This window comes from Sturnira hondurensis, unplaced genomic scaffold (assembly GCF_014824575.4).
Source record: "Sturnira hondurensis isolate 20B ecotype Veracruz unplaced genomic scaffold, ASM1482457v3 Scaffold0022201, whole genome shotgun sequence".
In the NCBI taxonomy this organism is placed as follows: Eukaryota; Metazoa; Chordata; class Mammalia; order Chiroptera; family Phyllostomidae; genus Sturnira; species Sturnira hondurensis.
The window spans coordinates 5,351,268-5,366,056 of record NW_028094832.1 but is presented as its reverse complement, the minus strand read 5'-3'; the positions used below and the strand labels follow the sequence as shown (position 1 = coordinate 5,366,056).

Genomic DNA, 14,789 nt, shown 5'->3' with positions numbered 1-14,789 from the left:
GCTCAGTTCTTCCCAGAAAAGGCTGCAGAGTCTAATTATTTACACAAAGTGCAGTTACTTTATTTAATTTCTTTGTCTAGCTTGTTTCCGTTGAATATCCCTTGATTTCCAATCTCACTGATTCCAAGAGGGTAACAGGAAGTCATAGAATGTGCTTTTTGGGGAACAGGGTCCTTGGTGATGGTGAGTTTTCTCCACAGAGTGGAAAAATCACAGTGTGGTTGTGAGTTTTGGGGGGCTACTCAGACTGACGGGAAATGTTTGAAGAGAAGCCTTTTCTCCCGTGTTTCTCACTGAACAGGAAGGGATGCCCCACTTCTTCCCCCTCTTCGTCCTCTTTGTCATTGTGGAAGAAGAAATGGCAGAGCTGTGCTGTGACCTCAACCTTAGGCCGACTCTTTTCTTCTGCTTCTCTCCTGTTTACTTTGTCCTGGTCATCAGAAGTGCAAGGTGGAGCTTGCAGGGGCCCCGGGGCAGGCAGCTGTCTCCCACAGACCTCTGTTTCCTGTGCAGAAGCGTGGGCTGTCAGGCCCTCCTGGGAGCCCGGTCAGGGCTCTCTTCCCATAGACTTCCAAGAGAGGGTGCGTTTACACTAAGGCAGGAAGTGGAGACCTCACATCCGTCTGAGGCTCTGACGCATCCTTCATCCTACCTTGTAACGGAGATTTCCAGCAGGAGGAAGAGGAGTTGCCTGTCAGGGGCTTGACTACCTCTTCCCACAATCATGCATTGGCTGTTATTCCTTGGGTGAGTTCCAAGATCCAAAACTCAACAAAGAGAGGAGCCATCACAGGACTGCATCACCCAAATCTAACTGGATGTTTATTGGTAAGCACTGAACACGAGTTCTATCACGGCAGATGTTTTGTTACTGGTGTTCACTCCTACATACCCTGCACTGAGAAGGGAGCCTGGCACATGAGAGGAGGTGTGTGGTACAGCTGGTGACAAAGGTAAGTGTAACCTTGCACGCTGGGCTGTCCTAGTCAGAAACCACTAAGCCACGTATAGCTACTAAGGTTTAAATTAAGTATAATTACATAAAATTGAAAATCCTGTTTCTCAATTATACTTGCTGCATTTCAGGTGCTCAGTAGCCACAGGTAACTAGAGGTGATTGTAAAATGCAGATACAGAACACTTTTATCATTGCAGAAAGTTCTACTGGATAGTGTGCTCTAGAGCCCCACCCCCTGCTCTAGTCTACTAAGCATCTGTGTAAACATAAGCACATTATTCCTCTCAGTTTTGTGACTATTAAATGAGTGACTAGACTAATGCACACCAAACAGCGCTAACACATAGTTCTTCATCATTAGCTAAAAATGCTTTCACACGGGGATGCTGTCCCAACACAAGGAAATAGGCTCCAGACAACGACCATATCTAAAGCCATCATTTGCCCTTAAATCCTGACAAAGAGAATTCCTGTAATTGAGGGTTGCTAATTTACAATCAGCCCTGGAACTCAAGACAGATTCTCGCTAAGGCCAGAGATGCTCAGGACTAATGGTTCACAGGGCCTCTGCCCTTCTCAGAGCTGGGACTTGGCTGTAAAAGGGCTGAGCCTGTGAGGATTCAGCTTTCCATGGGCTTTGGTAGACAGGTCAAGGGCAGCACTGCACTGTCCATATGTCAGTAGCCACCACAGTTTTTGAGGTAATCCCACACTTTGTTCCCCTTGGTGAAGTCCTGTTACACCTTTTAAATTTTTTCTCTCTTCATTTTCCACAAAGCTGCTTGAACTTTTCACATTGCTTTGTGGATATGGTTGGATCACTGTTTTCGTTTTATGACTCCTTAGACATTTTTTCAATAGAAAGGTTTTTATTTTAGAAGATTTTATCCAATAACATGATTTTTAATGAATTAATAAAATGTATCATTATTAATTATTCTATTTGCTTGCTGCAAATAAACTTTACTTGCATCAAACCACAATTGTTCAACTTGAATTTCAAGATTGCAAAGCTTGGAATGTGCTTGAAGCATAAAACACGCCAAGGATCTATACCTGAATTGAAATACATTTTAGGTGTTTAGTAAACTGAGAGGACATCTGATGCTTTGGTTTCTTTTGATGACCAACATATGTTTCTGAATGTGATCCCAGCTACTGCTGAGTAATGGTATGTACTTAGAAAATGACCCATAGAGAGTCAGAAATCTTCAACTTGTGGAAAGTTGAAGATTGATACCTTCTGCCTGTTATTCCTTGGCACTTTTCAATGCCAAATAAAGTATTTTCTGTCACTTCCTCAGTTCTTCAGTACAGCTACTGCATGCCCAAACCTTGGTTATCACTGAATCTAGAAGGTAAGCAGAGGTTTCCCTACACTCAGGAATCAACAGGAACATTTTCATGCTCTACAAGACGCCAAACAACCTGTGACAAAGCAGATGCAAACATTTTTAGTGGCATATTCTACATGAATAATGGCCTGTTATCAGAGCGGAAATGGGCTTTCTGTTACCTCGAGATCATTCAGCCCTGGCACTGTCACCGTAAATTGTCACGAGTGGATACTGGTCTCCGTGAGCAGCATAAATCACCAGAAACTGTTCTTTAAGCAAATCTGGGCAGGGAGTGGGGTGATCTTGGTTCTCCTTGAAAACTTCACCTAACTTCTCTGAACCACAGGCTTTGGCAAAGAGCTTTGTAAATGACAGGTTAATTAAGAATTGCTAATTGTTTAATAATAAAGCTGCCAGGATGCCACTCCGTAAACACTACAGTTTTAGGATCCCATAAATAGAGTGAGCTTTTTTCCCTCCTAAAATGATGTTCTTAAGGTTTTGCTTTGTAGAGTTTATTGTGGAAACCTTATAAAAATCAAGTTTTGAAAAATCTCACAAATTTATGTATAGTTAGCACTCAGCAGACATGAGATGTGCTATCATTGGAAATACGCCTTCTTGGTCAACTCCCAAGTTCCCTGTCCTTTCCTGTGAATGTCCCCAGATCCTCTTCTACCCTTCCTTATGCCCTGAGTGACTTCATCCAATTCAGCATCCACTGCTATGATGAACCAGTCATTTCTCCATCTCAAACTTGGGTCTTTCTTGAGACTTAACTATTGCAGCTGAACTGCTTAAGGGTCTCATTTCATTGCCATTACCCTCTTATCCAGTTTTCCCCTTTATGGTTCATTACATGGGGTCAACCACAGTCTGAAAATATTAAATGGTAAAATGTAGAAATAAACAATTCATAAGTTTCAAATTGTGTACTGTTCTGAGCGCATCATGAAGCCCCACTCTGTCCCACCTGGGACGTGAATCATCCCTTTGCCCAGACTCTCTGTGCTGCAGACAGACACTACCCACCGCCGAGTCACTCGATCTAGGGTTGTATGGTCTTGAAACATACTTCCTGTGGATAAGGGTGAGTCTCCTATACCTGCATCTCCTATAAATCCACTTTCTTTGTTGGTTGATAACACCACTCTTTCCACTGTACAAATACAACTTCGGACATCTTTACTTCCTCCATCTCTCTCCTCTCTGACTCAAATCAGTCACCAGTTATTATCAATTCCTCTTCATGAAGCAAAAATATCGCTTCTTTCTTCATGACTTCATTATCTGTTTGGGTCGTCGATCCCCTCATTTCAATGGAAATGCCATAGCTTCACAATTCTCCCAGCTGGTCTCCCCACCTGCCTCGTTTCCTCCCCCAATCCATGATCTTCATTGCCATCACAGTGACTGTTTTCTAAATAACAACAACAGCAATGTCAATCCCTGTTCCCATCCTTTCTTGTCTCCCCATCGCTTATGGAGCCGGATCTGAGCTCCTTAGCCGAGATTAGGAGACTGGACTCTGACATGCCTTTCCAACTTTACCCACACACCTCCCTGCCGCCACATGCCCAGGGAGCCTGGCATACCTAGCTTTGGTCCCACTTACTGCTTTGCCTATTCGGGATCATCTAACATGCCCTTTCCACTTATTACACCCCTGACCCTAGTAGAATATAAGATTCACTCAGGTAAGGACTTTCTCTGTTTCGTGCAGTATTGCTGACCTAACAGATAGAACACTGCTCCAATGTGGGTGATGAAAACTTATCCGTCGAATGCATAAGTCAATAGATTGTTTCAAGGACCTGTCCTAAGGCCACCTCTCTAATGAAGCCTGCCCACCCCTCTTCCTCCTCTCAGCAGGGATGTCGCCCTCTCCGTTGTGATTACAAAACATACCAAATACACCATTATTTTAGCATGACGATCACTCTGTCCACATTTACTTACATAATGCATCTCTTACTCCCTTGAGCTCCTTGGTGGCAGGAATATTCTCATCCGACCTAAATGCCTATCAAAGTAGTTTAGACCAGGACTCAAAAGTTGTTTTAAACTGTCTTATGGGAGAGTGAATACATGAGACAATAGAGAGGAGGAAGTAAAGAGTGATTTGGTTTGGCCCGGAATCACACACCCACCCCCCCCACCCCTGAGGAGGAGGAATACTTACACACTACTCCATGTAATCGAACGTTTCGAGGATTCTTCTCCACGAGAGCGAGACATTAGTCTGGCTGGCTATGTTGACCTTTAATTGGTCTTCATAAAACGTACTTTAAAAAGACAGCCTGGCTCGTACACCAAAAATAGTTAAATTGTAAATCCACCACGTGGAGGGTTTTTATAATGGCAATACTAATAGATTTCGACCTTTAAAAAACTTCTACTTTCATTATTAAAACCGTTCTACTCTTTTGTTTACAAAATAACCGCGATACGTGGATATTTTATGATATACTATTTCAGTTGGTTTTGGCCTTCAGTCACCTTGACAAAAATTGAGAAGAGGCTCCCCCAGTGGAATGTCAGATCCATGTGCAGACTGAGTGGGCGGGGACAGAAGGGGACATGACCATTTGCTTTAATCATGACTCTTGTACAGTGTATTCTGCCAGTGCCTACCATCAGGTTCCGACGACTCCACTTCTGGAGCTCTCACCGTGGTGACCACTGTCTGTCCTAATCGGTGCCATGAAAGCCAATGACAGTCTTCTCCCTTGTTAAAGGGATCCCTATCAGCGTACCTCGGGATGGGCAGAGCCTGGCAATGCAAAGATACAGACGGTGTGTTGGTAACATCAAAATTCCTTTAGGAAAACGTTGGGAAATTAAAATGTAAAACAACACATAAAAACTAGACACCTCGAGCATGTAATTGTATATTTATTTCTCTTTTTAAAGAACACTCCTTAATGTAATTCAATATACAAACTTGGTTTCACAGAATTATAATCCACTATATAGCACAAAGATAACCCCGATTGTGTGTGCGTGCGTGCACACACACGTGTGCGTGTTGTTGTACCCTCCCTTCCTTCCATTCTTCTGGACCTGCAAAGGCTCTGCCCACCTTCGACACTCCCCCAAAGCCCGTTGTGAATGTTACATACAAAAGACATCATGCTCCCACGAGTTCTTTTCCCCGGAAAGCTTCTTCCTCCCATTCCCCCTGAGATAGCCAGAAGTGTGACACTCTTCCCCTCTGCCAGAGGGTAAAGTGGCTTCTCCTAAAGCTGACGCCAACCCTGTCACCGTGTGGACTGGCTGACGGGAAGGGCTGTGAGCAGCCGGGTCCCCATGCCTCTCCCCCGCTTCCACACCCACCCCTCAGAGTCCAAGTGCGACCCCTCCAAAGTAGCCTTAGTTCCAGTCACCATCTCGTGCAATAAGAACCAAGGAGATTTCTAAGCCCAGATCTTCTCCACGGGCAGCGCACAGCACTGCCTGCCAAGCCACCGGGCCGGCCGATAACCAAGCTCTACACAGTCCCATGTGCTTTGTCACTTTAATTTTTAAAGACACCCTAGCATAGGTCTGTGGCAACCTAGTGTCCAACTGAGTTACATAAAATTGTACCAGTGATGCACTTGTACATATTTACATGGGGCGGAATGTTTTCCCATATTTTTAGATGAGTATATAGATCAACATGTTCACATAAGACCAAATACTTTTAATATTATTTATAACTGATTTATAAAGCTTTGAAAAAACTCACAATAGCACATTGTTTACTTTAATGCTTTACGGTACTATCAGTTTAAAAATCACAATCAGCACTTAAGTTATAGTCAATCCAGCAAACAAGAGTCAAAAAATGTACAAGAGTTAAGAACTGACTGGTACATCCTTTATCTTTTTTTAGCTAATGCATAAGTGCAGAATAAGATACTCTAGTTTAAATAACTTGTTTACAATATACATTTTTGTCTAGTTACGCAACAGTAAATCCCATGCTTCACATAGAAAAGCAATCCACAACATTAAGAAAAAATGTACAATTTATGAAACAAAGTAAATAAATATTAGTATTACAGAATCAGAGCTGTACATAAAAGCTGTTCAGTTTTAATCATATAAAAATATGTTTTAGTGCAACCTCACATATATATTGATGCTGTTTTGCTTTACATCATTTAGATCCAAGTGTCCAAAAAAGGAAAGAAATTACATTTATTACAAAGCAGATACACAAATTCTAAAATATGTACAAATTACTGCTAAAAAATGCTTATAAGAATATAAGCAAAGTAAAGAAAAGGCACAAACATCTGTACAATTTTAAAAGTACCAGACCCAATAGGTTAATTTCAAATTTTGTTTTGGTCAGGCTCATGATGACTTGTTAATTTTCCTAATTCTTTTGCTATAACAAAAGTATATATAATAGCAAACTACTGTAACTTAGGACAGGCATGCTATCAACTCGATTACCTCTATTTCTAGAAAAACAAAACAAAATAAGAAAAGGTGGAAATGAAAGTCCCCATGCATCTTAGATCAATGTAGCTGACTCTTTTCTGATGAAGGTTCTTTGCCCTCCTCTGTGCTAGAAGGTGATTCTTTGCTGCCGTGAAAGCCCGACGGTTTGTCATCCGCACAACCTTTGCTGTAAAATGTGGTGTGAGCTAACGCAGTCTGTGATGTACCCAAACTGTCCTTTCCACCGTCATGCAAGTCCACGTGGGGAGCTGAGGTACAGGGCTGACCCGGCTCAGGTCCACTAAAGTGTCTAATGCTAACATGTGCACTCTCCAAGGGTTTCTGCTGGGGCTCCGGCACCCGTGCTGGCTGGTCTGCCCCGAGCAGAGCGGCCTCTTCTGTGGCAATCCGGAGAGAGGCAATGGCTTTTGTACAAGTCTGTATGTTCTCCTCCTGTTCCCTCTCTGTTGCATTTAGGCTGTCTTCTGAAGTGCTCTGTTTCATCAGCAGCCGAGGAGAGGAGGGCATGCTGGGTGGACCAGATGACTGCAAAAGGTGAGGAGATGGCTTCTCGTGCTGCTTAGAAATAACATAGGGATCCTTAGCGGAGAATTCCCCGGAAGCTCCTTTCTTCTCCTCGGAGCCCTCCATTGGCAGAGGCAATGTGGGTGGAGGATGTAAACCAGAGAGGGCTGGCGGCATGGAGTGGACCATCTGGATCCCACCAACTGGCACCATGGGGATAGGAGCTCGTACTTGCTGCTGAGAGTGCAGTGGAAGATGACTGAAGACGTAGTCATGAGGTCCCTCAGGGAAAAGGCTGGAGCCTGGATGTTCATGAGCACCTTCCTGGTCTCCATAGAGACTGAAGTAAGGAACCTGAGGTAATCCTCTTCTTAAATTCTGCGTTGGGAAACAGAGAGCACCAGAGTTAGGACCCACTACTCGTCATGCTTAGGTCAACTTACTTCATCCATTCATTCATTTATTCAAAGCACTTAAAAACTAGCTAATCCTGCGCTCAGTAGATTGTGAGCTGGCCTGGGAATCGAAAGGTTGGCCGTTCGATTCCCACTCAGGGCACATGCCTGGGTTGTGGGCCAGGTCCCCAGTAGGGGACATGAGACAGACAATGAGACAGACATGGATGTTTCTCTCCCTCTCTTTCTCCCTCCCTCCGTTCCCCTCTCTCTAAAATAAATAAACAAAATCTTAAAACTAACTAATCCTTTTATTCGTTTTTCATTTTCAAGAGATTTCTCAGTTGTCTTTTAGAATCCTTGAATGAAGCTGCCCTTTGAAAAGTTACTTTTTAAACATTAATGTGATAAACGCATGTGTTTTTTACTGGTACAGAAACATAAATTAGCTTAGCTTTTTTTTTTCCATTAGGAAGCATGAAAAGAAAATCATGGATAATCACTAGAAAAAGTTTACTGAGCAAAAAGAAACACTAATAACAAATTTTTAAACTCAAAAGAAAGTAAAAAGATTTCCATTTATTTATATACTGGGAAGAATTTTAGTATTTTTCTTAAGTGTTCATCAGTGTAATCAAAGTAACAATCCTGAATATTCTCATTTTAATTTTTTTTCTGCAGAGCAAATGACAAATGGTGTTGATACAAAAACTGGCCCCTCCAAAGTGTGATTTGTTGGTCTAACAGAATAAATTCCTACAAAGAGACGTCCAGGCAGACTCCCGGAGTCTTCATCAAATCACAGATCAAGGCAGGTTTCTGCAGAGGAAACTACCAACCCATCAGACGCGCAGTTCACAGTAAGTATTCCAACTAGTTACAGCTCTTACTCGACTACATGGCCGGGAAGCAAAGATGACTGTCTATTATTTCCATTTGCCCATCTTCTTGGAAATTAATGAATTCAAGATACTTAAAATTGGGGGCCAGAGATCCAGATTTCATGGTCTCAGCCAGAAAATAGAAAATACATTGTCTACAAATATTTCTGTAGCAAAAACACAATGTAGACTGTGAGATTATCAGGTTTTAATGAGATTATCCGGTTTCACTGGCTGAGATTTGTTCTTTTAATGGAGTGCCATCCTAAAGGGACTCAGTTTATTCTTATGTTCTGAGAAGCTAAAATCAAATCGATGTAAACATGTCAAGTGTGGAAGTAATCCAGGAAAGAGGCAAAAAATGTTCCAACTCAGTTCATGAATGTTTCAGTTCCAGAACTCAAGGTATGCGTTACATTATTAAAGATTCATCCAGTTCTATCTAGAGTGTGAGACTGGCTGAGGAACGGTGAATTATGCGTCAGCTGGGCTACTCTGTGTCATGTTTGGCCCTAACCCTGCTCCAGGCTCTGACTTACTGAAACAAATGATTTGTCTTGGAAGTGTGGGAGAAATCACATAGTCACCCACCCTGTAAGTACAAAGACCTCATAAGCTAGGTCAAGGAAGAATTTTATGGTGTAAGAAAAAAACTGCTATGTGCTACCAAAAAATCCTTCTTGTATTGGTTCAGGTTTAGAAAAAAGCATATTTCCCTCATCAAACATCAGTTAAGGGGGAAGAACTGTAATGCCTACAATAATCTTTGGAAATAATCAAATGAATCTTCTTTTCATCACAATTGTTATAGGTTCGAAGTTTAAAATAGACTCTAGTTTGGTTATCTTTCTATTTTGCTTTCGGTTGCTATTCTGTGATGGCCACTGCCCACCCCTAATCGGAGAGACAGAGAAAAGAGATGGCCCATTACGCGAGGTCCCATCGCACTCAGGCTCTCAGGGGGAACAGTGGGCCGCCTTCTACAATTGAGGTTTCTTCATTATGTGCAAATTCCCACCAGACTGTATTTGTGTTAAAAATAAAAGCATCACATTAAGACCTTTACTGATCAGAAACTCGAAGCTCACCACCACAGAAGTAAGTATACAAGCCCCACTCCTACCAGGGCACGACTTCCAACCCCCATCCCCTCTCCTCCTATTCACCCCTCCTTTACCCTCCAACCAGCTCTCAATAAGGGTTTTCTAGTTTGGCTTTTCCTCCATTTGCAACCTACTCTGTTTTGTAACTTGGGCCTTGTTGTCGTGAGGTGGTGAACAAACTCCCATCCTGATGCGGAACTACAAATAAGGAATTCATCCGTGGGCTGTGTTAAGTGCATGTGTATTTACGTGCCTGTGTGTATCAGATACATTATCCCACTCATCTTCTCAGCGGTGTCAGCAGGTCCTCTGGAAGCGAATGCTGAGAAGGAGGAAGGAGCGTAACCAGAGGTTCGCTGGTTGGTGTGTGTGTGGACGTGGGGGTAGGAACAGACAAGCTAATGCCTGTGAAGGTGACAGGAAAAGAAGCAGGTGCTCAGCTCAGCTGTGACCAATCCAAGCTCTGTCATTGGCTAGAGCTGCAGCAGAGAGCATGGCCTTGGCTGAGAAACTGAGGTGTATCCCGCAGGAGCTGACAGCAGCTGTCAGCTGACTACGTTCCTTATAGCTGAATGGCAAGTTCTTTCTGGGACAGAAATCTGCTTGGCCCACCTCCCTACCACAGAGAGGTTCAGTGACTTGCCCAGGATCACACAGCGATCAGGGGACAGGACTGAATGTGGACTCTTTCACTGGACACAATGTTCATCTATGCTATGTACCAAGGACCAAAACACTCTTCCGTTTCCTTGCTATTTATCTACTGAATCTTTGAAGATGAAAAAGAAATGTTTTTTTTTTAATTTAGAAAAGATGAGGGCAGAAACCGTACAATTTTCACCCTTGTTCTTCAGCCATATATAGGAGACCCTCAAAAATATTTACTGAATGAAAAAGAGTACTGCCTTTTTATTCTATCACCTGTATATCCATCTATCTAGCCACCCAACCAGCCTAAAACTGAAACTAGCCAGGGGGCATCAGCACAGAAGCAGCAGGGAAGTAGGACCCAGTGACTACACATCATCTCCTCCAAACGTGCTCCCTGGGGCCTACTGCTCAGACTGAACCGGGCAAGGAAAGTATCACGCTGAGCTACAGGGTCTTTTCACACCAGGGCCACCATCTTGTGGTCAAAGTGAAGCAACAAGACAAGGCATTGCTAATAGCATTTCCATCAAAAAGGACTATTTTAGGGTTATTCCAATGTAATGTTTTCAAGCATTACTCAGGGAGAGTGGAGCACTCACCAAATAAAGCAATCGGGAGAAATAATTCTCATTTCTAGTGTCGGCTCTACTTTACTCTGGCAACAGGAATCTAATGCGCAGCTCACAGAAAGGTGCAAATCCTCCTTTGCCCCTCAAAACCAGAGTGACGAAGCGTAGCAGTGTTTGGGACCAAATGCCCCTGCTTTAGGGAGGATTCCCAGATCTATCCTCTCGTATCACGCAGACAAAGCAGCCGGCTATACTCTCTCTAAAGATAATTAAACTGGGTAATAGACCAAAGGCTCAGCACTTGGGCTTCATAAATATCTAGGTGAATTGGCCACATATCCAAAAATCAGATGAACTCCCTTAGCCCACTCCTCCAACTCCACTGTCTGAGTGGATTAGGAGTGCTATTTTTTTTAAATAACATAGTGTGTGGGCACTAAAGGCTTATTTTCTATGGTTACAATTGGCTGCATATGCCCCAGCAGCTCACTAACACACCAGCCTCTGCCCACCTGCACACTACCAGCACAGGGGAGCCCCTTCTCACACACTCCGCCGGCACGGCTGAGTCTCCACTGGAGAAAGCATTTTTCACCCCAGCTGCAGTACCCAGGCACCTCAGGGATCCATCACCCTTTATTTACACTGCAATGGCATTAGTTTCAGAAGCTCATCCCTTTCTATTTAAAGCCAAGAAGATGCAAAAACCTGCAGAAATGTACTTCCTTTCCCTTAGCTAGCTAGGAACACTAAGTTGGTGGTAGGCTTGTGAAAAGAGGGTGCTGTGGGCAGGTGACTAGAATGCTGCAGGGGGCTACCCTGAAGTTCAAAAATGACAACCTAAGCTTATGGTTCAGGCTGGTGGAAAGGTGATAGCAAGGAGGATCCTGGCCACCAGGGCAGCGAGAAGACAGAGGTGGGGGCGGGCAGGGCTTCCTTCTGCTGTGAAGGGCGGAGCTGATCCATATGACAGAAACTCAGAGCAAGGAGAGAACAGCAAAGAACAGAGACCACAAAACAAAAAGTCACATTTAAAGCAAGCAAACTCAAGCAGTAGCATTCCTCCGTCTGTGTTCAGTGGCTGCTTCATTTATTGTTTTAAGACCTACTCACACTGAAAAGACTTGGAGGTCTACCACGCTTTGGAAGGAGGCAGGGCATGTGCTTTTCAAAGGATTTGCATGAAAGCTTCTGCCTCAGCTGAACTCATAATTGTTGCTGTTATTATCTGAACTTACACTGAGGGTACCAAAGCATAACTTCCCACTCTCTTTGGGCCACCATCTCACTCAGCAAGTGCCCTTGGTTAGCCGGCGGCAGCAAGAAAAGCATATACGTTCAGACCTTTGAGTCATAAACATACCAAGGGGGTCACTCTCTCTTCTTCCAGTCCCTCACTGATTTCACCTGTCCACTCACTGTGAGCAAGGTAGTGAGTTTATTTATTTTAAAAAACTTATTAAAAGTCAAAGCTGGCAGGCTGACAGGGTCCAGAGGGGAGAGGGGAGAGAATTATAGGAGAAAAGGGGATGGACTCACATGAACGAGTATAAAGGACACATGGACAATAACTAAGGGTGGGGGGCAGAAATGGCAGGGAGGCGGGGAGCATGGGGCGGGGGGTGGGCAGGGTTGGGACTATAAGACAGAAAGCTGTACTTGAACAAGAATTAAATAAAAAAATTATTTAAAAAAAAGTCAAAGCTAATACTGTATCAGACTCTTTACCGAGCAAAGAGTTTATACGTATGACAACTTTATCCCCAAGACTGCCTATCTAAGCAGCATGACATTCCAAAGACCTTATCTTCTCTACTCATGTCGAAGTTTCAGCTGGTGTTTATAATTAGTTAACCTTAGAAAGCACTCCGCAAGGCCTCCCCTGTCCCCAGCTGGAATGCACTGCGGCTCTGACGCAACACTACATTTGGGGCGATGCCACTGCCATGCTACTGACAATAGCTTCGATAAAGATGTCTTCCTGCTATTTACAGTAACTGAGTTCACACCTCCCCATGAGGGAGACTCATGTTATAAATTCCCCCACTAGTGTGTTATCAAGAGGTTCCCACGTGCTGTGTCTTAGGCCTTGAAAAGAGAAAGTTACTTATACTCACAGGCGGCCCCAATACAATTGGCTCTGCTTGCAAATACTGCCCCATGGTCAATGGTGGGTTGTGGTATAAAGCCCTTCTGGGAGACGGTGCTCTTATGGAGGTCAGGTATCTTCTCTCTCTTCTGGGAGAGACGTCTCTTCTTGCCGTGATATCTTTCCCGGGTGACAATGGCCTCCTTGGGGACAGATGCCGTCTTGGTGAAACATCTCTTTGGGACATCTCTCTTCTCAATGCAGCTTCCTTTCTTGGTGAAAGATGTCTCATGGGTGATAGATCTCTCCTAGGTGACAAATGTCTTCTGGGTGATAAATCTCCTTTGGGTATCAGATACCTCTTTGGTGAATTATCGCGACAGGGTGAAGAATCATAGCCTGGCGAGGAATGGCGGCTTGAGGGGGAGAAGTCCCTTGGAGAGGAGCTGGGCTCTGAAGACAGCATGCACTCCTCATCCATACACCCGGGTATGTCTAACCGGTCTTTGTCTGGTTCTGAGTCCGTACTTTTGCTCTGGAATAACCTCTGGTATTCTGTCATCTGGGTGTCTTCGCATGAGTCACTTGGTGTCACGAGCTGAGTAACCTGAATACTTGGCAAAGTAACCAAATAGCTGATCAATGAAGAATGTCCCAGGGAACTATCTGAGGGGGCCCCATGGGGCACGGCGCCAACATTCACGGGCAAGGAGGAGAATCGAGGAGGTTGGGGACTGGTGCTTCGCGATCTGGTTTTTGGTGTCAAATCTCCCTGGTCATCAAAGTCGTCATCATCCTCATCATCATCATCATTGTCATCGGCGTCCTCACCATCGGACTCTTCGGCATCTGAGAACTGATGATCAGTTGAAATGCTGGACATGCTATGCTTCTCCGCTGTTTTGTGCAAATCTTCCATAGTTTCTGAAACGATTGAACAAAGAGAGCAGAGATCAAGATCCAAATACCAAGGTCGGGAGCTAATTTAGGCTCCGTCTCCTTCTAAAAGCTGTCCTCATCCCTGCAGCCCCTGGAGACAGTTCCAAAGTCTTGAACTCCTGTAACACCCGCCAGGGGCTCGCCTTTGTGAGGCGGCACTGGCTCTTGACTTTATGTTCCTATCTGGTTTCGTCCCCACCTTCTAATAATAAAAATTCCGGAGTGGGGCCTTATATCTCAGACACCGCACCACTCAAACAAGAAAACCCTCAACAAGTGGGTACATAATGTTCTTAGTAACAATGGCAGAAGCAAAATAAAAGCAAGAACTTGTCTCTAAAGGTATCAGCTTATGTATAAGTGCTGTGTTTCAGAGGGTTTGGCTGACCCTCGGGTTTTCTTCCGAGGCTTATGATGGTTTTCTTTTCTACTAGATTTCTTCATAATGGGAACATTAAGACACTAGAATGCTCCCCACATCCCCCAGAAACTTCTATAAAATTTAAATCGCTATCACAACAAAAGTACAATCAGATTTCCTTTATGGTTCCAGACAGAAATATTTTCATAGTAAGACTTGTCCCCTCCCTAGGTCTGAACTGAAATGCATTCATTTCTTCTCAGGAGGGTTTCGGACAATCCATGTGTCGGACTTCTTTTCCATATTTAGTATTTAATACAATGAAGTGCAATCGGTCTTTAAAAACGATTGAAACTTCTTTTTGTCATTTTGGCCACAAAGCTGCATCATGCACAGTGCAGCGATCGGTAAACTCAGTGATAAATACCTGCTTCCTCGGCTTCCGTGTCATCCACTGAAGTCATTGAGACGCCCAACTCTAGGCATTTTTTCATGTGTGCTTTCGATTTCATGTGCTTCGTCAGGTTTCCTAGAAAGCAGGGGGGGT

The 14,789-nt window shown here is 43.8% G+C and overlaps 1 protein-coding gene across 3 annotated transcripts in view; it reads right to left on the bottom strand.

The window, feature by feature from the left end:
- Positions 1 to 5,173: 5,173 nt before the first annotated feature.
- Positions 5,174 to 14,789, bottom strand: part of HIVEP2 (HIVEP zinc finger 2) — a 182,688-nt gene continuing 173,072 nt past the window's right edge. For all 3 annotated transcript variants that reach the window (XM_037034756.1, XM_037034757.1, XM_037034758.1), the window contains 3 exons: positions 14,670 to 14,771; positions 12,971 to 13,866; positions 5,174 to 7,632 (listed from right to left, as the gene is read on the bottom strand). In XM_037034756.1, coding sequence (XP_036890651.1) covers positions 6,808 to 7,632; positions 12,971 to 13,866; positions 14,670 to 14,771 — 1,823 coding nt within the window. In that variant the 3' untranslated portion in view covers positions 5,174 to 6,807. The remainder of the gene's footprint in view (positions 7,633 to 12,970; positions 13,867 to 14,669; positions 14,772 to 14,789) is intronic.